Raw genomic sequence first — 23,366 nt, 5'->3', positions numbered from 1 at the left:
AGGTCTTGGGGGTTGGGGTGAAAGGGGAGAGTGTGGTTTGAGCCCCCCACTCACCTTTCCTGCTGCTTCCTGGCAGCTGCAAAGGAAAGAGGGGAGGGGTAACTGTGGGGTCCCCATGGCCCTGACCCCTCCCAGGAATCCTCAAACCCCACTGCACCCTCAATTTCCCCCACGACCCCTGAGCACCCCTGGAGCCCCCCAGAACCCCTGAACCACCCCAGTGCTCTGGACCCCCTGAGCTCCCAGAAGCTCAAGCCTGACATGAAGGGGGACCCTCCAAATTCCCCTGGGATCACTGAAAGAACCCCCAAAATCCCTGCAAGTCCCTCCAACACCACCCCAAATCCTTCAGGACCCTGAGCACAGGTCCTGAGCTCTCAGCACTGCCCAAGTCAGGAGCTCTGGTTGCCGCCCCATCACCCCCACATTTAGGTGTCCCCCCAGCTCCCGGGGTCCCCATTGTCCCCATTGTCCCCATTGTCACCCACCCGTGTTGTGGCACCGGTGCCAGCCCACAGCTCCAGCCAGGAGCAGGAGCAGGAAGAGGAGGGACCCGCCAAGGCCTGCGGCCACTGCTGGGGACAGAAGGGACACATCAGGGTCACCTGTCACTGCAGGGCTCCTGCAATCCCAGTGAGCCCGTGTGAGCCCACCTGTGATCCAGTGTCCCTGTGGTGTCACCTCCAGGGCCAGCTCTGGGCTGAGTGCCCGGAACACGCGGTGCCCGTCCTGTCCCAGCTGGTTGGTGGCCACGCACTGGTAGGTGCCCGAATGTCCCACATCGACGGCCCCAAGCTCCAGGAGGGGACCCCGGGCCACCTCGTGCCCGTCACGCAGCCAGGTGAAGGTGACAGGGGCTGAGCCCACCTGCACCGAGCAGCGCAGGGTCACGGGGTCACCTGGGCGCACCTGGAGTGCCGGGGGACCGGGGGTGATGGTGGCATTGGCCACGGGCACTGCGGGGACACAGACAGGGCTGAGGCCGGGGGGAGGGGCTGGCACCCGGTGTGGGGGGAGGGGGGCACGGTAGGGATGGGTTTGATGGGGAAATGTGGTGGATGGGGACACCCCATGGGGGGGTGAGGGGACACAGAGAGCGATGAGGGGACACAGGGCAGAGGCGGGGGGCACAGGAGAGATTTCTGGGGGTCAGGGATGTAGCCAGGTGGGGGTCCCGTGGGGGCTGTGGGGGCTCCCCGTGCCCATCCCCGCACTCACTGCGCACCGGCCCCCCCCTCGGAGCGCACCTCGCAGCTGTAATTCCCCGAGTGGGAGACCCCCACGGCGGGCACCAGGAGCTGCGGGGACCCCTGCGGGCCCCCCACCAACTGCCCGTGCCGGTAGAAGCGGTACAGGAGGGGGGCTGGGGGCCGCAGGGGGCTGGGGGTGCTGAGGCAGCTGAGATTGAGGGGGGACCCCTCGGGGAGCTCGGGGGGACCCTCCAGCACCAAGACAGGCTTGAGCTCTGTGGAGATGGGAGGGGGATTTGTGACCCCGAGTGCCTGGGGAGGGGCTGTGGGGGTGTCGGGGTGGGGCTGTGGGGTGCTCACCCTGCACTGTCACTGTCACCTGCGCAGATTCCGTCCACCCCCCCCACCTTCCCACCCGGCCCCCGCAGTGGTAGCGGCCGCTGTGGTTCAGCTGCAGAGGGGACAGGGACAGCTCGGTGCCATCGCCGATCGTCCCCAGTTCCTTCCCGTCGCGGTAGAAGGACACCGAGGTGACGGAATTGTTCCACCAGCGCCGGCAGCGCAGTGTCACCGTGTCCCCCTCCAGCAGCGCCCGCGCCGGCACCTGCAGCACCAGCGGGTCTGTGGGACAGGGAGGACCTGTCACACCCGGTGTCACCCGGACCCCCCATTGGGTCACAGCAGGGGTCCCCAATTCCAGCACGGGGATCCCCCTGCACTGGGATGCTCTGGGATGTCCCCAGAGCAGGGGACAGGCTCTGGTCACACCAGGGGTGACCCATGGAGCTGAGCCCACCCTGAGCCCTCGGGGTCCCCGCGGGTGCCAGGCTGGGGACACCCAAACCCCCCTCACCATCTGAGACTGTCACTCGGGGGCTGAGCCTGGTCCCGGGTCTCTCACACTGGTAGGTGCCACTCTCGGTGACACGGAAGCTGTCGCGTCTCTCCTGTCCCCATCTCTGCCCGTTCCTGTACCAGGTGGTGTCACCGGCGGTCCCCGAGCCCTGGCAGGTCAGTGTCACCCGGTCCCACAGCACCGCCGGCGTCCAGGGGGGCTCCACCAGGAGCTGGGGGCTCTGGGCACCTGCGGGTGACAGGGGACACCAGCCTGGCAGGGCCACCACGGGGCTGGGGACAGCGGGGCAGGGACATGGCATCCCCCGAGGACTCACCAGCGAGGCCGAGGGTCTGGGCTGGAAGGGAGAAGGGACAGGGCTGGCTGGGGGTGGCACCGTGGGGACAGCAGCACCTGGGACACCTGGTGTGGTGTCTGTCCCCAAAGTGTCCCCACGGGAACACTGGTGTAGCACGGAGGGTTTGAGCACAGGGACACCTCGGTCACCCTGGGCTGGGGCAGGACATGGGGACACTGTGGACACCCCATGTGTGCACAGGTCACCTCCCCCAGCCCTACAGCACCTGTCCCCACGGCCACATCCCCATGGCCCTGTGCCCGTGATCCCATTCCCATGGCCCCTGTCCCCATGGCCCATCTGCATGGGACGTGGCCCTTGTCCCTGGCCCTGCATCCCTGTCTCCCTGTCCCTGTCCCCACAGCTGCCCCAGCCCCAAGGTTCCTTTTGCCACATCCTTGTCCCCCCATCTCGATCCCCCTGTTCCCATCCCCACATCCCAGTTCCCCTCTTCCTGTCCCCAGGGCCACCCCACGACTCTGCTCACACTGAGGGCCACTGCCTCTGTCCCCTCCTGGCTCTGCTGCCCTTGGGGACCTCAGGGGACCCCGCAGCCCCCCTGTGCCCCCTCCCCACCGCTCTCTGCCTCACCGGGGCCCATCCCCGGGCCGTCAGGCCCGTGCCCGGGGCACTCACCCCACAGGAGCAGCGCCACCTTCCCGGCCATCCCGCTGTCCCCGGCCATGGGCACTGGCTGTCACTCGCTGCTGTGGCCACCTGTCCCCTGGCTGGTGGCTCTTCCCATGAAGGGACAGGAAGCGAGGTCACGTCTCGTCCCCACGTGTTGGTGGCCTCCGGTGGGGGCAGGGTGGGGACAGGATGGGGACCCAGTGACACATGAGGCTGATGGTGGGGACAGGATGTTTCCAGAGTTTGGAGGCTGAGGTGGTGCAGGGGAACAAGGATTGGGTGTCCAGGGGATTGGGGAGCCAGGGATGGGGTCCCATGGGAATGGGGGTCCCAAGGGTTGGGTGGGTTCAGACTCAGGGATGAGGGTCCCAGAACAACGTGGCCTCCTGGGATTTGTGATCATTGGATGGATCCCAGGGATGGGGTGCCAGGGGAATCGGGGTCAGGGGGGAATCCTGGTCCCCAAGGGAATGGGGGGGGTCTCAGGAATGGATCTACCGGGCTGGGGGTCCTTGGGAATGGAGATCCTGGGGAAAAGCATTCCTGGGATGGGAATCCCAGAGAGGGGGGACATAAGGAATGGGGGTCCCATGCTTTGGTTCCCAGGGGAATGGGGGTTCCAGGGATGGGCAGTGGCTGGGCAGCCCTGTGGGTCACAGCTCCTTCCCTGGGTGCCTCCGATTTTGGGGTGACCCCGTCCTGACCCCCTGGGGTGCTCGTTTCCTGGGCTGGCATCACATGGGGGTCCTGGGTAGCGCTGCCTCTGTGTCCTCCCCTGCCCTTGACTTTTCCTCTCTTTATTTCTCTGTTTTCCTCATTTTCCTCCCTTCTGTGCCATGCTCGCTCATCCCCAGTTCCTGGATCAGAAACCCTGGGGAGCACCTGAGCAGGGAACGGGTTGGGGGGAGCCCAGGGAAGGAGAAAAGGGGGTGGGGGGTCTGCAGGGAGGGATGGGGAGGCTGTGGGGGCTGGGGGTGTCCGGCTGAGCCCCCCCAACACTTTCCCTGTCTCTCTCCTGCAGCAGAAGGAAGAGGCCGTTTGTGCTGAGAGTCACACGGGGGCGGGTTCTGTCCTGGGGGGCACATCCAGGGGGTCCTGCCTGAGGGGATCCTGTTCTGGGGGTGACACGTTCTGGGTGGATTTTGTCCCAGTGGTGACACATCCCAGCAGGAGAGATCCTGTCCTGGGGGATGGGGGTTCTGGGCAGGGTCCCTGGACACATTCCCTGAGGAAGTCCCTGTCCAGGGTAGGGCACATCCTGCACATCCCTGTCCCGGGTGGGTGGGGGGCCCTGGCGACCCCCTCTGTCCTCAGTGGGGCACTGTGACCTCTGTGACCTCTGGGGTGCCCCAATTTGGGGTGTGACCCGCCCACTCTACACCCCCTCATTGGCTGCCCCCGCCCATCTGGGAGCCCTCCATCCCCATTTGGGAACCCTCACAGGTGCAGCCCCTCGGCCCCATTGCACAGCCCACCAGGATCATTCTGTGGGGGAAAAACCCCAGCGGGGCTGACTGGGGAGGGGGATGGACATGGGCTGGTGTCAGTCAGGGAGGGCACAGACACCCCAAAAACACCCAAAGCCACCCCAAAAACACCCAAAAGCCCTGCAGGGCCTCAGTGCTGGCAACCAGGAGATGGATGAGACCCTGCACATGAAACACCTGAGAAGCTCTTGGGGGGCTTCCCCCTCACTCTCCTGCTCCCCACAATCCCCCCACGGGGTTTCTGTCCTGAGGGGTTGGGACACTTTGGGATTATTGGGGTTTTGGGAGAAATCCTGTTCCACACTTCTCCACTTTCCCTCATCCCCTGCAGGATCTGAGCTGGCAAGAGCAGCTCGGGAATGGAGCCCCAGGCAGGAAGGAGCTCCCAAACTGCTCCTCCTTGAAGCCAGTGGCCATCCAAGTGTGGGGCCCAGCCATGGCCCAGCCCCACTGCACAGGGATGGGCATTGGCCAGCCCTGCTCTGGCCAGCCCCAGCTGGCAGCCAGGACCTGAGGCTCCCCCCGCCCCCTTGGCTTTGATTCTCGCAGCTCTCGAGCTGCTGCAAAGGTGACAATTCTGGGGGGGAAAAGGCGTGGCTGTGGTTTGCTCAGCTCTGCAAGAAGCACAAAACCCAGGGTGAGCCCCAGAACTGCTGCAAATGCCACAAGGATCTGCTCAACGACCTGACCGGGACCCTCCTCCTTGAACAAAACCTGCAGCCCTCTGGAACCTGCCAGAAAGAATGTTTGTGTTCTGGATGTGGACAGCAGAAGAGAGGGAAAAGTGTGGAAATATCGAGCAGGGGCTGCACCCGTGGCTCTGGGGCACAGGGGTGTCACAGCAGGAGCAGGGAGTGCCCAGGCAGGGGAATTGAGGGCAGGCTGCAGTGGATTTCCCAGGGAATCAGACCCTGAGGGACACACGGGCATTGCCACAGATTGCTGTGCCCTGCTCCAAGGATGGACAGAGTTCCTCCCTGCTTGGGAGCAGAATCCATGGGAAGTCAATCAAGTTTGAGAGTGGGAATGAGGAAAATGGGAAGAGTTCCTGACTATGGCCCAAGGAAAGCCTTCCTTAGGGCTGGGTTGGTGCCCAGCAGGCAGGGAACAATCCCATGGAGCTGTTGGACACTCAGGGACATTCCACCCTCTGTGTTATCCACAAGGAAATGCTGCTGTGGGATGGCACCAATGGGCTCCTAAAGGGAACCAACAAATCTCATTGCTTTGTGATTTGTTTGTGTTTGTTTTGTGAGCGACTTGTTGGGAGAGCAATGATTCAAAGGTTTCTATAAACCAGATCATTTTATAGCTTGTCCAATTGATTTTTGCTGAGTTCATTTTTGACTGAGGAAAAATTGTTGAGGGAAAAGATTTTTGCCTTTATTCGATGGATTTATAATTTTGTCTCCAGGAACTGGGCATCAGGGAATTGAAGCAAATGTATCCTGGGATTTCCCATCATCAAGGCAAGGTCGTACCCAGCGTCCCCTTAAGTTTGGGTCCCCAAGAGGTTCCAGGGCCCCACTGGGGACAGCAGGAATGCTCAGGGCCCCCCAGGACAGAGGTGCCCAGGATGGATGTGCCACCTCTGGGACAGGAATGCCCAAGGACAGGGCACCCCAATTCCCCTGGGAACCCAAACATGGGAATCCCCATCCGTCATGTCATCCCTTCCTTGGCACCCCCATCCCTGGGATCCATCCCATGATCACAAATCCCAGGAGGCCACGTTGTTCTGGGACCCTCATCCCTGAGTCTGAACCCACCCAACCCTTGGGACCCCCATTCCCACGGGACCCCATCCCTGGCACCCCAATCCCCTGGACACCCAATCCTTGTTCCCCTGCACCACCTCAGGCTCCAAACTCTGGAAACATCCTGTCCCCACCATCAGCCTCATGTGTCACTGGGTCCCCATCCTGTCCCCACCCTGCCCCCACCGGAGGCCACCAACACGTGGGGACGAGACGTGACCTCGCTTCCTGTCCCTTCACGGGAAGAGCCGCCAGCCAGGGGACAGGTGGCCACAGCAGCGAGTGACAGCCAGTGCCCATGGCCGGGGACAGCGGGATGGCCGGGAAGGTGGCGCTGCTCCTGTGGGGTGAGTGCCCCGGGCACGGGCCTGACGGCCCGGGGATGGGCCCCGGTGAGGCAGAGAGCGGTGGGGAGGGGGCACAGGGGGGCTGCGGGGTCCCCTGAGGTCCCCAAGGCCAGCAGAGCCAGGGGGGGACAGAGCCAGTGGCCCCCAATGTCAGTGGAGTTGTGGGGACAGGGGGACAGGAATGTGGGGACAGGAATGTGGGGACAGGAATGTGGGGACAGGGATCTGGGGTTGGACTCCACGGGGCTGGGGCAGCTGTGGGACAGGAACAGGAGGACAGAGATTCGAGGACAGGGGCAAGGGGACAAGCGGGGTTGGCGGGGGTGACCTGTGCCAGCATGGGGTGTCCACAGTGTCCCCATGTCCTGCCTCACCCGTGGTGGCCGTGCTGTCCCTGTCCCCGAGGCGTCTGTGCCACCTGGACGTGGCGCGTGGGTGGCTGTGACACAGGGCTGTCCCCTGGGAGCCTCTCCAGACCTGCTGGGGACCTTCCCCGAGAACTTTCCCTCGACAGGGACAGCTCGGGGACAGCCCCACTCCCCGCCCCCGGGTCCCGCTGTCCCCACGGTGCCACCCCCAGCCAGCCCTGTCCCTTCTCCCTTCCAGCCCAGACCCTCGGCCTCGCTGGTGAGTCCTCGGGGGATGCCATGTCCCTGCCCCGCTGTCCCCAGCCTCGTGGTGGCCCTGCCAGGCTGGTGTCCCCTGTCACCCGCAGGTGCCCAGAGCCCCCAGCTCCTGGTGGAGCCCCCCTGGACGCCGGCGGTGCTGTGGGACCCGGTGACACTGACCTGCCAGGGCTCGGGGACCGCCGGTGACACCACCTGGTACAGGAACGGGCAGAGATGGGAACAGGCGGGACGCGACAGATTCCGTGTCATCGAGAGTGGCACCTACCAGTGTGAGAGACCCGGGACCTGGCTCAGCCCCCCCGTGACAGTCTCAGATGGTGAGGGGGGTTTGGGTGTCCCCAGCCTGGCACCCGCGGGGACCCCGAGGGCTCAGGGTGGGCTCAGCTCCATGGGTCACCCCTGGTGTGACCAGAGCCTGTCCCCTGCTCTGGGGACATCCCAGAGCATCCCAGTGCAGGGGGATCCCCGTGCTGGAATTGGGGACCCCTGCTGTGACCCAATGGGGGGTCCGGGTGACACCGGCTGTGACAGGTCCCCCCTGTCCCACAGACTGGCTGGTGCTGCAGGTGCCGGCGCGGGCGCTGCTGGAGGGGGACACGGTGACACTGCCCTGCCGGGGCTGGCGGGACGATTCGGTCACCTCGGTGTCCTTCTACCGCGACGGGAACAAACTGGGGACGATCGGCGATGGCACCGAGCTGTCCCTGTCCCCTCTGCAGCTGCACCACAGCGGCCGCTACCACTGCAGGGGCTGGATGGGAAGGTGGAGGTGGAAGGAATCTGCGCAGGTGACAGTGACAGTGCAGGGTGAGCACCCCACAGCCCCACCCCGACACCCCCACAGCCCCTCCCCAGGCACTCGGGCTCACAAATCCCCCTCCCATCTCCACAGAGCTCAAGCCTGTCTTGGTGCTGGAGGGTCCCCCCGAGCTCCCCGAGGGGTCCCCCCTCAATCTCAGCTGCCTCAGCACCCCCAGCCCCCTGCGGCCCCCAGCCCCCCTCCTGTACCGCTTCTACCAGGACGGGCAGTTGGTGGGGGGCCCGCAGGGGTCCCCGCAGCTCCTGGTGCCCGCCGTGGGGGTCTCCCACTCGGGGAATTACAGCTGCGAGGTGCGCTCCGAGGGGGGGGCCGTGTGGAAGAGCAGCGCCCGGCTCGGCGTCACGGTGTGCAGTGAGTGCGGGGATGGGCACGGGGAGCCCCCACAGCCCCCACGGGACCCCCACCTGGCTACATCCCTGACCCCCAGAAATCTCTCCTGTGTCCCCCGCCTCTGCCCTGTGTCCCCTCATCGCTCTCTGTGTCCCCTCACCCCCCCATGGGGTGTCCCCATCCACCACATTTCCCCATCAAACCCATCCCTCCCGTCCCCCCCTCCCCCCTTACCGGGTGCCAGCCCCTCCCCCCGGCCTCAGCCCTGTCTGTGTCCCCGCAGTGCCCGTGGCCAATGCCACCATCACCCCCGGTCCCCCGGCACTCCAGGTGCGCCCAGGTGACCCCGTGACCCTGCGCTGCTCGGTGCAGGTGGGCTCAGCCCCTGTCACCTTCACCTGGCTGCGTGACGGGCACGAGGTGGCCCGGGGTCCCCTCCTGGAGCTTGGGGCCGTCGATGTGGGACATTCGGGCACCTACCAGTGCGTGGCCACCAACCAGCTGGGACAGGACGGGCACCGCGTGTTCCGGGCACTCAGCCCAGAGCTGGCCCTGGAGGTGACACCACAGGGACACTGGATCACAGGTGGGCTCACACGGGCTCACCGGGCTGTTCGGGACCCCCGGGGCTCAGGGTGACCCCGCTGTGTCCCCCTCTGTCCCCGGCAGTGGCTGTGAATGTCGGCAGGGCCCTCCTGTACCTGCTCCTGCTCCTGGCTGTCATCGGGGGCTGTCGCTGGTGGCACCGCCGGGGTGGGTGACAATGGGGGGACATGGGGGTCCCAGGCATTGGGGTGAAGCCCCCATAGTGGGGGGCCATAGGGTGTCACCAACAGCTCCTGACTTGGGTGAAGCTGAGCCCCCAGAGACCTCAGCTGGGGCTCCTGGGGGATTTGGGGAGGCCCTGGAGGGTCGTGCAGGGATGTTGGGGGTTCTGTCAGGGGTTTTGGGGGAGTTTGGGGGCTCAGGGTGCAGTCAGGGGTCCCGAGGGTGTTCAAGGGCCCTGAGGCCCCCACAGTCACCCCTCCCCCCTCTTTCCTTTGCAGCCCTCAGGAAGGAGCAGGAAAGGTGAGTGGGGGGCTCCAGGTCTGACCCCCCATTTTACCGTCAGCGCAGGAAGCCCCGCACCCCCACAGACCCCCCCTTATCCCCGCAGGCCTCCCCAGGAGCCCTCGGCCCCCCCGGAGGAGGGGGCGGTGCTGGACCCGCACATCGTGGGCACCGAGAGGGCAGGGGGTGAGTACAGGGGGGCACAGGGACACGTCACCCACGGGTGTCACCCCCACCCAGGTCCCCAACCCCGGAGCCTCACTCAGGACACTCCACAGCCCCAGGGGACCACGAGGAGCTGCCGGGACCCCACGGGCGACAGCGGCACCGCAGGGACAGCTACGAGAACGAGCAGTGACACTGGGGACACTGGGGACAATGGGGACACTGGGGACAATGGGGACACTGGGGACACTGGAGACACTGGGGGCACTGGGGGCACTGGGGACACTGGGGACACTGGGGACAATGGGGACACTGGGGACAATGGGGACACTGGGGACACTGGGGACACTTTGGACAATGGGGACACTGGGGACACTGGGGACAATGGGGACACTGGCGACACTGGGAGCACTGGGGACAATGGAGTTCCCTGCCCCAGGACACCCCACTTGTGACCCCCAGCACCCTCGGCTCCTGTGGTTGCCCACCGTGCCCGGGAGGTGGCCACGACTGGGGGTCCCATGTGGGGCTGCCCAGAGCTCCCCGTTCCAGTGCTCCCAGTGCTCCCAGTACCCCCAGGGCTCCCCATTCCCTCCCCCAGTGCCAGGGGGCACAGGACCCTTGTCCCTCTTACTGGACACAAACGCAGCTTTTGGATTAAAGCGGCAGAAATGGTTTTGGTTTGTTCAGCTCTGCCTGCTCAGCTCAGGAAGGAGGAGGGTCCCGCTCAGGTCGTTGAGCAGATCCTTGTGGCATTTGCAGCAGTTCTGGGGCTCTCTCAGTGCCTCGGGCACAGGGACCAAATGATCAATTGCTGCATTTCCGCACTGGTTCCCTCGCAGCTGCCCCCGCAGAGGGGAAGGAGCTGCCGCTCGCTGTTTGTCCCCTCTCGGTGACACCGGCCAAGGGCTCGGGGACCTCGGGATGGCCGCGGGCACCGATCCCGCAGCTGCCGAGCCCCTGGGCCGATCCGGAGCCCCGAGCGCCCCGAGAGCCCCGGCACGGAGCCGGGGGTGTCCCCAAATCGCCCCCCAAGGCCGGGCCAGCTCCAGCCCTGCCCGGTGCCCGCCGGTGCCCAAAGCCCCGCATTCGGCGCTCCCCGAGCGGCGTCTGAGCCCCGGAGCTGCTGCGGAGCCTCCGCCGGGCGCGGCCCCGGGGCGCCGGGAGGGAGGTGCCGGGAGGGCGGAGGGGACCCGGGAGCCCGGGGAGGAGCCCCCGGCGCTGCGGGAGCGGAGTCCCGGGCTCGGGGCTCTGTCGCGATCGCGGCTGCCAGGGCAGGGACTGTCGCGGGCTGCGGGGACCGAGGGTGGCTGCGACAGCGTGTCCGAGGCCACTGTGGCCATCCAGCCGGGGTCACCTCCGCCAGCCCCGGCACGGCCGCGGGGCAGAGCCGCTGCTCGAGCTTTTCCGGCTCGTCCCCAGGACAGGAACCCCAGGATGTGTCACCCCGAGGACAGGGACACCCCAGAGAACGGGGACAGGACCCCAAGATGTGTCACCCCTGGATGTGTCACCCCGAGCACAGGGAGACCCCAGAGAACGGGGACAGGACCCCAAGATGTGTCAGCTCCAGGACAGGGACACCCCAGAGAACGGGGACAGGACCCCTGGATGTGTCACCCCTGGATGTGTCACCCCTGGTTGTGCCATCCCCAGGACAGAACGCGCCCCCGTGTGACTCACACGGGAAAATGAAAGTGAAAGAAGATTTTTCAGAGAAAGTGAAAGTGTGAAAGCGGACAAGCCCATCCCCCACAGCCTCCCCACCCCTGCCTGCAGACCCCTCACCCACTTCTTTCCCAACCCTGGGGTTCCCCCAACCCGTTCCCTGCTCAGGAGCCCCCCAGGATCATCAAGGCACCAACTCGGGGGAGTTGTGAAATTGAGGGATTAAAGGAAGGAAATGGAAAATGAAGAGAGGAAAAAGCCCCAGGGGGATGGGGGAGGCACAGACCCAGAGCCCCCCGGAATCAGCCTGGGGAGCCCCCCCGAACCAGCAGCACTTTTGGGGGCTGTGCTGGGCCCGGGGTCACCCCAAAATTTGAGGCACCCAGGGATGGAGCTGTGACCCTGGGGCCTGCCCAGCCACTGCCCATTCCTGACATCCCCATTCCCCTGGGAACCCGAACATGGGACCCCCATTCCTTATGTCCCCCCCTCTTAGGGACCCCCATCCCAGGACTGCCATTGCCCAGGATCTCCATGGCCTGGGACCCCAATTCCCAAGGAACCCTCTCCCCGAAATTCCATCCCCGACCATCTCCCTTCCCCCAGAACTTTGATTCTCCCAGGACCCCTCAAAGCGCCCTCACCTCTGGGACCCCCATCCATGACCCCAAATCCCTGGAGCCCCCATTGCCCTGGACCCCATCCCTGGCTCCCCAAACCCTCTGAGACCCCCACTCCTGGCAACTCCATGTCCCACCTTGTGCCACCCAGCCTTGTCCCCGGCCTGTCCCCACCCTGCCCACAGCCTGTCCCCAGCCTGGGGCCACCCTGCCCCCACCGTGTGCCAGCACCACGTGGGAACAAGATGTAAATTCTCTTCCTTCCCCTTTATCTGAAGAGCCACCAGCGAGCGGACAGGTGGCCACAGCAGCGAGTGACAGCCAGTGCCCATGGCCGGGGACAGCGGGATGGCCGGGAAGGTGGCGCTGCTCCTGTGGGGTGAGTGCCCCGGGCACGGGCCTGACGGCCCGGGGATGGGCCCCGGTGAGGCAGAGAGCGGTGGGGAGGGGGCACAGGGGGGCTGCGGGGTCCCCTGAGGTCCCCAAGGCCAGCAGAGTCGGGGGGGACAGAGCCAGTGGCCCCCATTGTCAGCGGAGTTGTGGGGACAGGGGGACAGAAATGTGGGGACAGGAATGTGGGGACAGGGATCTGGGGTTTGACTCCACGGGGCTGGGGCAGCTGTGGGACAGGAACAGGAGGACAGAGATTCGAGGACAGGGGCAAGGGGACAAGCGGGGTTGGCGGGGGTGACCTGTGCCAGCATGGGGTGTCCACAGTGTCCCCATGTCCTGCCTCACCCGTGGTGGCCGTGCTGTCCCTGTCCCCGAGGCGTCTGTGCCACCTGAACGTGGCGCATGGGTGGCTGTGACACAGGGCTGTCCCCTGGGAGCCTCTCCAGACCTGCTGGGGACCTTCCCCGAGAACTTTCCCTCGACGGGGACAGCTCGGGGACAGCCCCACTCCCCGCCCCCGGGTCCCGCTGTCCCCACGGTGCCACCCCCAGCCAGCCCTGTCCCTTCTCCCTTCCAGCCCAGACCCTCGGCCTCGCTGGTGAGTCCTCGGGGGATGCCATGTCCCTGCCCCGCTGTCCTCAGCCCCGTGGTGGCCCTGCCAGGCTGGTGTCCCCTGTCACCCGCAGGTGTCCAGAGCCCCCAGCTCCTGGTGGAGCCCCCCTGGAGGCCGGCGGTGCTGTGGGACCGGGTGACACTGACCTGCCAGGGCTCGGGGACCGCCGGTGACACCACCTGGTACAGGAACGGGCAGAGATGGGGACAGGCGGGACGCGACAGCTTCCGTGTCACCAAGAGTGGCACCTACCAGTGTCAGAGACCCAGGACCAGGCTCAGCCCCCCCGTGACAGTCTCAGATGGTGAGGGGGGTTTGGGTGTCCCCACCCTGGCACCAGCGGGGACCCCGAGGGCTCAGGGTGGGCTCAGCTCCATGGGTCACCCCTGGTGTGACCAGAGCCTGTCCCCTGCTCTGGGGACATCCCAGAGCATCCCAGTGCAGGGGGATCCCCGTGCTGGAATTGGGGACCCCTGCTGTGACCCAATGGGGGGTCCGGGTGACACCGGGTGTGACAGGCCCCCCCTGTCCCACAGACTGGCTGGTGCTGCAGGTGCCGGCGCGGGCGCTGCTGGAGGGGGACACGGTGACACTGCGCTGCCGGGGCTGGCGGGACAATTCCGTCACCTGGGTGTCCTTCTACCGCGACGGGAACAAACTGGGGACGCTCCGCGATGGCACCGAGCTGTCCCTGTCCCCTCTGCAGCTGAACCACAGCGGCCGCTACCACTGCAGGGGCCGGGTGGGAATCTGGGGGTGGACGGAATCTGCGCCGGTGACAGTGACAGTGCAGGGTGAGCACCCCACAGCCCCACCCCGACACCCCCACAGCCCCTCCCCAGGCACTCGGGCTCACAAATCCCCCTCCCATCTCCTTCCCAGAGCTCTTCTCGGTGCCGATGCTGGAGGGTCCCCCCGAGCTCCCCGAGGGGTCCCCCCTCAATCTCAGCTGCCTCAGCACCCCCAGCCCCCTGCGGCCCCCAGCCCCCCTCCTGTACCGCTTCTACCAGGACGGGCAGTTGGTGGGGGTCCCGCAGGGGTCCCCGCAGCTCCTGGTGCCCGCCGTGGGGGTCTCCCACTCGGGGAATTACAGCTGCGAGGTGCGCTCCGAGGGGGGGGCCGTGTGGAAGAGCAGCGCCCGGCTCGGCGTCACGGTGCGCAGTGAGTGCGGGGATGGGCACGGGGAGCCCCCACAGCCCCCACGGGACCCCTGCCCAGGGACCCCCAGACCTGTCTGGGGACACCGAACCATTCCCAAGGACCCCCAGCCCAGCCTGAGGACCCGCAGCCCCCCGAGTCTCCCCTTCCTCTCCCGGATCCCACAGCCCTCACTTGGTGCCCTCATCCATCCCGGACACCTCTTCCACGTGCCCTGGACCTCCCATCCCTGTCGAGGGTCCCTCCATCCTTGCTTGGCTCCCACCCCGGGTCCCCCCATCCCTCTCTGATCTCCCCTCCTTGTTCCCAGATCCCCCCATCCCTGTCTGGGTCCCCTCACTCCTCCCTGGTGTCCCCCCCAGTCCCTCTCCAGAACTCCCCTCTCTGAACCCTCCTGTTCTTCCTTGGGGTCGTTTTCCACACCCCCCAAATCTCGGCAGCCCCTCTCCCTCACTGGGGTCCCCTTGCCCCTCCCCGGCTGCTCTGGTCCCTCACGGTCCCCTTGTGTCCCCCAGGGGTCCCGCCCTCGGGGGTGTCGCTGTCGGTGCAGCCCCCCGGGGGACAGGTGGCACTGGGGGACCGCCTGGTGCTGAGCTGTGCGGTGGCCATGGGGACAGGTCCCCTGTCCTTCTCCTGGCACCGGGGGGGCTCGGAGACACCGCTGGGCACCGGCCCCCGCTTGGAGCTGCGGCACGTTGGGGACAATGACAGCGACCACTACCAGTGCCGGGTCAGCGATGGGGACAGCGTGGCCGAGAGCGTCCCCCTGAATGTCACCGTCCTGGGTGAGCGGGACCTTTGGGATGAAGGTGACCCCACCCACGGCATCCCCATCCCCCCTCGCCAGGTGCCAGCCCTGTCTGTGTCCCCGCAGTGCCCGTGGCCAATGCCACCATCACCCCCGGTCCCCCGGCACTCCAGGTGCGCCCAGGTGACCCCGTGACCCTGCGCTGCTCGGTGCAGGTGGGCTCAGCCCCTGTCACCTTCACCTGGCTGCGTGACGGGCACGAGGTGGCCCGGGGTCCCCTCCTGGAGCTTGGGGCCGTCGATGTGGGACATTCGGGCACCTACCAGTGCGTGGCCACCAACCAGCTGGGACAGGACGGGCACCGCGTGTTCCGGGCACTCAGCCCAGAGCTGGCCCTGGAGGTGACAACGTGGGGACAGGTCACAGGTGACGTCACTCGGGGGTCACTGTGGGGGGCTCGGTACCCGGGGTTTGTCCCCTCTCTGTCCTTGGTGACACAGAGGTGACAAGGCATAGGTGGCATCACTCGGCGACACTGTGGGGTCCAGGATCACCGGGTTTGTCCCTGGAAGGTGACACAGAGGGAACACGTCACAGGTGACATCACTCGGGGTCACTATGAGGGGCTCGGACCCCTGCATTTGTCCCTGAAGGTGACATGGAGGTGACAGGGTACAGGTGGCATCACTTGGGGTCACTGCGAGGTCCAGGACCCCAAAGTGTCCCTTTTGTCCCCAGCAGTGGCCGCAGGGGTTGGCGGGTCCCTCCTGTCCCTGGTCCTGCTCGTGGGTGCCATCGTGGCCTGGCACCGGTGCCACCGCCGGGGTGGGTGACAATGGGGGACACCCCCGGAGTTGGGGACAATGGGGTGACACCCACAGACCCTGAACTGAGACCTCGGCTGAGGGTCCTGGAGGGAATTGGGGACATTTTGGGGACATCTCAAAGGGGTCCTGGGGCATCCCAGGAGGATCTGGGGACGTCTGGGTGGTCCTGGGGGGATTTGGGGCCCTGGGGGTGTTGGGATTTCAAGGGTTCTGGGTATTTCGGGGCTTTTTTGGGCTCCTGGAGGGTTTGGGGGTCTCGTGATGTTTTGGGGTCCCGTGGGTGTTTCGGGGTTGCAGTGGGGTTGGGATTTCAAAGATTTTTGGGTATTTTGGGGCTTTTGGGGGGTCGTGGGGGGTTTCAGGATCCCCTGGGGGGATCTCAACTCCGGTGACTCCATTGTCACCCCATTGTCACCCCCCCCCCCCTTTTCCTCGCAGGCCCCAAGACGCCTCAGGACAGGTGAGTGGGGGAAGGGCCGGGGGTGTCCCCATGTCCCCAGATGCCACCGGGAGGTCACCCCGTTGTCCCCATTGTCCCCACAGGACCCCCCCGGCGTCCCCTGAGGTGGGGGAGGTGCTCTACAGCCACGTGGTGCCCACCAAGAGGGCAGGGGGTGAGTGCGGGGGGTGGGGACAGGGACCTGGCACCCGGGGGTGGCACCAGGGGTGGCACTGGGTCCCCAGATGCCACCCCCAGGGAGCTGCCAGGTCCTCAAATGCCATCCAGGGGACAGCGGTGACATCGACGAGAACGTGCTCTGACACTGGGGGTGGCACTGGGGGACACTGGGGGACACTGGGGGACAGTGGGTAGCACTGGAGGTGACACTGGGGGTGGCACCGGGAGTGGCACAGGGTTCCCAAATGCCACCCAGGAGACAGGGGATAAATGTGGGGTTGGGGACAGGGACGTGGCACCCGTGGGTGGCACTGGGTGGCACCGGTGTCTCCCGTAGGGTTCCCAAGTGTCCCCCCCGAGGCCCCCCAGGTGACCTACGCCGAGCTACCAGGGCCGGGGTGGCACCCAGGGGACAGCGGTGACTACGAGAACGTGCTGTGACACTGGAGTGGCACTGGGTGGCACTGAGTGACACTGGATCCCCAAGTGCCACCCCTCCGGGAACTGCCAGGTCGCCAAATGCCACCCAGGGGACAGGGGTGACACGCACAAGAACGTGCTGTGACACTGAGGGTGGCACCGAGTGGCACTGGGGGGACCCTGTGTCCCCAAATGCCACCTCCAAGTGACCTGTGCGGAGCTGCTGGGTCCCCAAATGCCACTCAGGGGACAGCGGTGACATCCACCAGAACGTGCTGTGACACTGAGGGTGGCACTGGGGACACTGGGGACACCCACATTCGTGTGTCCCCTCGTCCCGTGGGTGCCCACCCTGCCCGTGGCCACCGGGACCTGTCCCCGTCCCCTCCCTGTGGCCACCTCCCCTCTGTCCCTCTGAGCCTCACGGATTTGGCAAAACCCGCGTGGGGACCAGCCCGGAGTGACCCAAAGTGGCCACCGGGAGCTTCCGAGGGGGGCTGGGGACATCCCGGGGGGACACGGGGGGGGTCCCCGGGGAGAGCGGGGTGGGGGGTGAGGGATGGGGGGCGGAATTTTCGGGTTTTTTTTTCCTTCCCGTTTTCCCTGTCGGTGGGTAATAAACGCAATTAATCCCCAAAAACCGCGTCCGTTCTGCCCGTGAGCGACCCCAAATCCCCACCCAGCCCCTCCCCCCGGGCTGAGGGGGCACCCCAAGGGGGTCTCCGGGGTTTTGGGGGGCTCCAGGGTCGATCCCAAGCCCCCCGTCCCTCTCTGGGGCTTTTTCCTCCCTTTGGGGACAGGTGGGGGACACGAGGGGGACAGGGGGACCCCAGGGGTCACTGCGGGCACGGGGTGACCTGCGGCTGGGACCCCAAAATCTGAGACCCCAAAATTCGGGATGTCCAAGCTCTGGGATCCCAAAATCTGGGACTCCTGGCCCAGTTCCTGCTCCCCGGTCCCTTGTCCCCGATCCCGTTCCCTGCTCACGTCCCCGGTCTTCGATCTCAGTCCCCGATCTCATTCCCCGGTCCCGGTCCCTATTCCCAATCCCGGTCCTCATTCCCGGTCCCCGTTCCCGTCCCCAGTCCCGATCGCCGATCCCCGTTCCCCGTTCCCGGTCTCGGTCCCGCTCCCGGTCTCAGTTCCTATTCCCAACCCCGGTCTCCGTTCCCAGTCCCGATCCCCGTTCCCGATCCCGTTCCCTGTCCCGGTCCCCGATCCCGGTCTCCGACCCGATATCGTTCCCCCTTCCCGGTCCCGGTTCCTGTTCCTGTTCCCGTTCGCGGTCCCGGTCCCGGTCCCGGTTCCCGTTTCCAACCCCGTTCCCCGCTCCCGATCCCGTTCCGGGTTTTCCGGGGGGCGGGGCCGCTGGAGGGGGCGTGTCCCCGCGGCAGCGCCCCCTGGCGGCGGAGGGCGGAGCGGGCCAAGATGGCGGCGGAGCCGGGCCCGGGCCCGGGGCCCGACCCGGAGCTGGAGGAGCTGCTGGAGAGTGAGGGGGGGCCCGGGGGGCACGGGGGAGCTCTGGGGTGAGGGAGGATCCGGAGGGGCCCGGGGGTCTTTGGGGTGCCGGGGGGATGCGCGCCATTGGGAGCAGTGGGAGTCGTGGGGTGCGATGGAGGTCGGGGGTCATTGGGGTGAGGGGAGAACGGGAGGGGCTGGGGGTCGTGAGGGGCTGGGGGAACTTTTGGGGTTTGGGGGAGCTCGGGGGTCATTGGGGTGAGGGGGAACGGGAACGGGAGGGGCTGGGGGTTGTGGGGGGCTGGGGGGGGTCGTTGGGGTTTGGGGGGGTCATTGGGGTTTGGGGGATCGGGGGTCGTTGGAGTGAGGGGGAACGAGGAGTGCTGGAGTTCGTGAGGGGCTGGGGGAGTTTTTGGGGTGAAAGGGGAATGGGAGGGGCTGTGTGAGAGTTTTTGGGGTGAGGGGTGTTCTGGGGGTTATTTGGGTCTGGGATATCTGGGTGTTATTGGGGTGAGTGGGGTCGGGAGGGGCAGGAGGGGTTATTGGGGTGCAGTTTTGGGCTGCAGTTATTTGGGGTACAGTTATTGGGGTGCAGTTATGGGGTGCAGTTATTTGGGTGCAGTTATGGGCTGCAGTTAGTTATTGAGGTGCAGTTATGGGGTGCAGTTTTGGGGTGCAGTTTTGGGCTGCAGTTATTTGGGGTACAGTTATTGAGGTGCAGTTATGGGGTGCAGTTATTGGGGTGCAGTTTTGGGGTGCAGTTTTAGGGTGCAGTTACTGCCATACAGATTTCAGTTACTGCCCGCCAGTCTCCATGACCAGAGCTGCAGAACCCCTTTTCCCAACCCCTTTTTGGGGTCTCCGGACCCCCATCCCCCCTTAGGTGCCCTGGACGACTTCGAGCGCAGCCGCCCCGCTCCCCCTCCCCCTCCCAGCTCCTCATCCCCCCCCTCCCCTTCCTCCGCCGCCGACTCTGCCAAGGTGGGGCCCCCCAAAACCCCCTTTGTGCCCCGTTTGTGGGGCCGTGGCAGCGCTGACCCCGCGTGCAGGGCTCGCTGTTCTCCTCGCAGGAACGATTCTTCCAGGAGCTCTTCGAGGGCGAGCTGGCGGCGCAGGCGGCGGCCGAGTTCCAGGAGGCCATGCAGGAGCTGGCCCGGCAGGAGCCCCAGCTCGTGGAGCAGTTCCAGAAACTCTCGGAAGCTGCTGGAAAAGTCGGTGGGTGAGGTGGCAATGTGGGGGTCCCCACCCCGGAACGGCCCTGGGGCACCTTGTGCTTGTGTCTGTTCCCCATCCTGGTCCCTGTTCCCAGGCACTGTTTGCCATTCCTGTCCCTGATCCCAGTCCCTGTTCCTGATCCCAGTCCTTGCTCCTGTTCCTGATCTCTGTCTCTGTTCCTGATCCCAGTCTCTGTTCCCAATCCCAGTCTCTGTTGCCAATCCCAGTCCCTGTTCCTGGTCCCAGTCCCTTTTCCTGATCCCTGTTCCTTTTTCCTGATCCCAGTCCCTGTTCCTGATCTCTGTCCCTATTCCTGTTCCCAGTCCCTGTTTCCAATCCCAGTCACTATTCCTGATCCCAGTCCGTTTCCCATTCCTGTTCCCAGTCCCTGTCCGTGTTCCCAGTCCCTATTCCCAGTACATGGAGGGCTCCCAGTCCCTGTTGTCACCCCATGTTGTCACCACTTGGACCCACCCCAGTGCTTTCTGTGTTTCTGGAATTTGGGGATCTCCACTGTGGCTGGGGGCTGGGGACACCTCTGGGTGCTGTGGGGTGCTGAGAGTCTTCCTGGGAACCCAGCAGAACCCCCCATTATTCCCATTACCCCCATTCCCACTCCTGGGGGGGTCCTCGTTTGGGATCGGGATCTCCAAGACAAGACCCTGTTGGGCTCTCCAGTGTCCCCCCATTCCCAATCCCATTTAGAATTGTCCTCCCCATTTGGGATCAGGGACTATTAGTCCCATTATTCCCATTATCCCCATTCCCAACCCCGCAGGCACTGACTCGGCCTCGCAGCAGGAATTCACCTCCTGCCTCAAGGAAACCCTGAGCGGGCTGGCCAAGAACGCCAATGACCTCCAGGTATTCCCAACCCTCCCCGGGATCCTGGGGGGCTCTCCCGGCATCCCAGGGGGCTCACTGGGGTCCCGGGGGTCCCACAGAATTCCCCGGGCTCGGAGGAGGAGCTGGCGAAGGCCCTGGAGGGGCTGGGGCTGGAGGAGGGCGGCGGGGACGGCGTCCTGCCCGTCATGCGCAGCATCATGGAGTCCCTGCTGTCCAAGGATGTGCTCTACCCCTCCCTCAAGGAGATCACTGAGAAGGTGGGACCCCAAAAAGCCAGGAGGGCACCCCGAAAAAACCTGGAGGATCTCCAAGAACCTTGGGGGTGTCTCCAGAAACCTGGGGGCTTGTCCCTTGGGGCATGGGAAATGTGTAGGGGTTGTGGGGACATCGTGCAGTCCCTGACTTCCATGTCCTCTATCCCTCCCTCAAGGAAGTCACACAGAAGATGGGGGCCCCAAAAGATGGGGAGGGGACCCCAAAAAAACAGCAGGGGTCCCCAAAACCCTGGGGAGGGTCCCTGAAATCCTGGAGAGGTCCTTTGGGGTGTGGGAAACTCTGGAGACTTGTGGGGGCATCATGGGGTCCTTGTTGTCCAAGGACGTGCTCTGTCCCTCCCTCAAGGAGATCACTGAGAAGGTGGGACCCCAAAAAATGGGGAGGGGACTCCAGAAAATGAGAGGGGGCCCCCAAAACCCTGGGGAGGGGTCATCCCTGAAATGGGGAGAAGCTCCCCAAAAACCTGAGGGTCCTCGTCGTCCCCAGGGTCTGTCCCTGTCACTCCCAGGACTGTACTGGGACATTTCCCCATTTTCTCCGGGTCCCATTGGGGGTCCCGCGGCGGTTCCCATGGTGTCCCCTGAGTGTCCCCTCGCTGTCCCCAGTACCCGGAGTGGCTCCGGCAGCACGAGGGCTCGCTGTCCCCGGAGCAGCGGGAGCGGTTCCGGGCGCAGCAGGCGCTGATGCTCCGGATCTGCGCGGAGCTGGAGCGGGAGCAGCCGGAGGAGCCCGAGGGGCAGCGCCGGGAGCGCTTCGAGACCCTGCTGGACCTGATGCAGCAGGTACGGGGGGGCCGGGGCGACCCCAAAACCGCCCGGCCCCGCCCTGACCCCCTCCGTGTCCCCTCTCCGTGTCCCTGTGTCCTCCTGTCCCTGTGTCCCCCTCCTTCTGTCCCCTCGCAGCTGCAGGACCTGGGCCACCCCCCCAAGGAGCTGGCAGGGGACACGGTGAGTGTTTGGGGATGCCCCCCTATAAAAGGATTTGGGGTCAGCCGAACTGTTTGGGGGTGACCCTGTAGATTAGGGGTGATCCCATAAGAATTGGGGTGATCCCATAGATTGGGGGTGACCTCAGCAGATTTGGGGTGGCCCCATAGAATTGGGGTGATCTCAAAAGATCTGGGGTGAACTCATAGAATTGGGTGATCCCAGAGATTTGGGATAACCTCAAAAGATTTGGGGTGACCTTATGGATTTGGGGTGATCCCATAAGAATTGGGATGACTCCAAAAGATTTAGGGTGATCCCATAGATTTGGGGTGACCCCATAAGATATAGGGTGATCCCATAGGGTTGGGGCAATCCCAAACGATTTGGGGTGACCTCATAAGATTTAGGGTGATCCCATAGATTTAGGGTGACTCCATACATTTGGATTGACCCCATAAGAATTGGGATGACTCTGAAAGATTTGGGGTAACCCCATACATTTGGGGTGACCCCAAAAGATTTGGGGTGACCCTGCCGTGCCGCCCCACAGCCCCCCGGATTCAACCTGGATCTGCCGGGGGGGGTCACTGGGGAGCAGTGCCGCCTCATGTAGGGGAATTTTGGGATCCCCACGCCCCCCCCCCGCCTCGTCCGACCCTAAACGAGGATGAAGAGGAGCCCGGGGGGGGTTGAGACCTCCCCCCACATTTTTGGGGGGTTTTTTGGGGGGTGGGGGGGCAGGTGTCCCCCCCTCACCCCCCCGCCCGGTGTCCCCAATAAAGAGTTGGTGACGGGAGCGGCTTCGCCTGGGAATGGGGATGGGACCCTACAGAAATAGGGTGACCCTATAGGGACACTGTGGGGTACAGGGGACCTTACAGAAATGGGGTGACCCTATAGGGACACTGAGGGGTACAGGGGACCTTACAGAACCGGGGTGACCCTATAGGGACACTGTGGGGTACAGGGGACCTTACAGAACCGGGGTGACCCTATAGGGACACTGGGGTGCAGAGTGACCCTATAGGGACACTGTGGGGTACAGGGGACCTTACAGAAATGGGGTGACCCTATAGGGACACTGAGGGGTACAGGGGACCTTACAGAAATGGGGTGACCCTATAGGGTCATTGGGGGGCAGAGTGACCCTATGGGGACATTGGGTAGAGGGTGACCCTATAGGGACACTGGGGTACAGGGGGACACTACAGGGACACACTGGGCTACAGAGGACCCTACAGAAACAGGGTCACCCTAAAGGGACATTGGGGTACAGAGGGACCCTATAGGGACATGGGACTACAGGGGACCCTACAGAAACGGGGTGACCTTTTAGGGATATTGGGGGGAAGAGGGGACCCTGAATAGGGGTGACCCTACAACAATGTTGGAGACACAAAGTGATCTTACAGTAACACTGGGGTGAGCCCTACAGTGACCCTAGGCAGAGGTGACCCTACAATAACACAGGGACACAAAGCGACCCCACAGTAACACGGGGGTGACCCTGTAGTGATCCTAATCAGGGGTGACCCCACAATAACGCTGAGGGTCTTGGAATGATCCTATAAGAGCACTGGGGGCGGGGAGGGGGACAATAGTGACCCTAAACAGAGGTGATCCTACAGCAACATTGGAGACGCAAAGCGACCCCACAACAACACTGGGGGGGGGAAATGAAGTGACCCTAAACAGGGATGACCCTACAACACCACAGGGGGACACGGACTGACACTACAACAACACAGGGGGAGGACAGAGTGACCCCAAACAAGGGCGACCCCAAACAGGGGTGACCCCACAACACCCCAGGAGGACACAAAGCGACCCCACAGGAGCACGGAGGTGACCCTGCAGTGACCCTGAACACGGGTGACCCTATAATAACACGGGGGGCATGCAGTGACCCTAAACAGAGGTGACCCTAAACAAGGATGACCCCCTAACACCACGGGGGTGGGGGGGGGCGCCGTTCCCA

At 64.8% G+C, this 23,366-nt stretch overlaps 2 protein-coding genes across 6 annotated transcripts in view; both read left to right on the top strand.

Moving 5' to 3' along the window:
• Window positions 1–16,685, top strand: part of LOC148220758 (Fc receptor-like protein 4) — a 40,501-nt gene extending 23,816 nt beyond the window's left edge. The window contains exons 5-11 of the mRNA XM_088181006.1: window positions 13,775–14,053; window positions 14,566–14,835; window positions 14,925–15,224; window positions 15,540–15,623; window positions 16,064–16,085; window positions 16,169–16,239; window positions 16,582–16,685. Of these exons, the coding sequence (XP_088037132.1) occupies window positions 13,775–14,053; window positions 14,566–14,835; window positions 14,925–15,224; window positions 15,540–15,623; window positions 16,064–16,085; window positions 16,169–16,239; window positions 16,582–16,685 (1,130 nt within the window). The remainder of the gene's footprint in view (window positions 1–13,774; window positions 14,054–14,565; window positions 14,836–14,924; window positions 15,225–15,539; window positions 15,624–16,063; window positions 16,086–16,168; window positions 16,240–16,581) is intronic.
• A 1,361-nt stretch (window positions 16,686–18,046) lies between these two features.
• Window positions 18,047–22,184, top strand: LOC106864449 (peroxisomal biogenesis factor 19). Of its 5 annotated transcripts, XM_088154623.1 has the most exons (8): window positions 18,047–18,153; window positions 19,006–19,103; window positions 19,172–19,337; window positions 20,116–20,201; window positions 20,282–20,440; window positions 21,065–21,241; window positions 21,362–21,406; window positions 21,939–22,184. In XM_088154623.1, the coding sequence occupies exons 1-8, from the start codon at window positions 18,093–18,095 to the stop codon at window positions 21,999–22,001; spliced, it is 855 nt and encodes a 284-aa protein (XP_088010749.1). In that variant the 5' UTR covers window positions 18,047–18,092; the 3' UTR covers window positions 22,002–22,184. The 5 variants fall into 5 exon arrangements, with proteins under 5 accessions (XP_088010749.1, XP_088010745.1, XP_088010746.1 ...); XM_088154620.1 differs by lacking the exon at window positions 18,047–18,153 and having other exon boundaries at window positions 18,673–19,103; window positions 21,065–21,237; XM_088154621.1 differs by lacking the exon at window positions 18,047–18,153 and having other exon boundaries at window positions 18,675–19,103.
• Window positions 22,185–23,366: the final 1,182 nt, after the last annotated feature.

Source organism: Sturnus vulgaris, chromosome 31 (genome assembly GCF_052056855.1).
Source record: "Sturnus vulgaris isolate bStuVul1 chromosome 31, bStuVul1.hap1, whole genome shotgun sequence".
In the NCBI taxonomy this organism is placed as follows: Eukaryota; Metazoa; Chordata; class Aves; order Passeriformes; family Sturnidae; genus Sturnus; species Sturnus vulgaris.
Note: the sequence above shows the minus strand (reverse complement) of the source record. Positions and strands in the feature narration are given on the sequence as shown.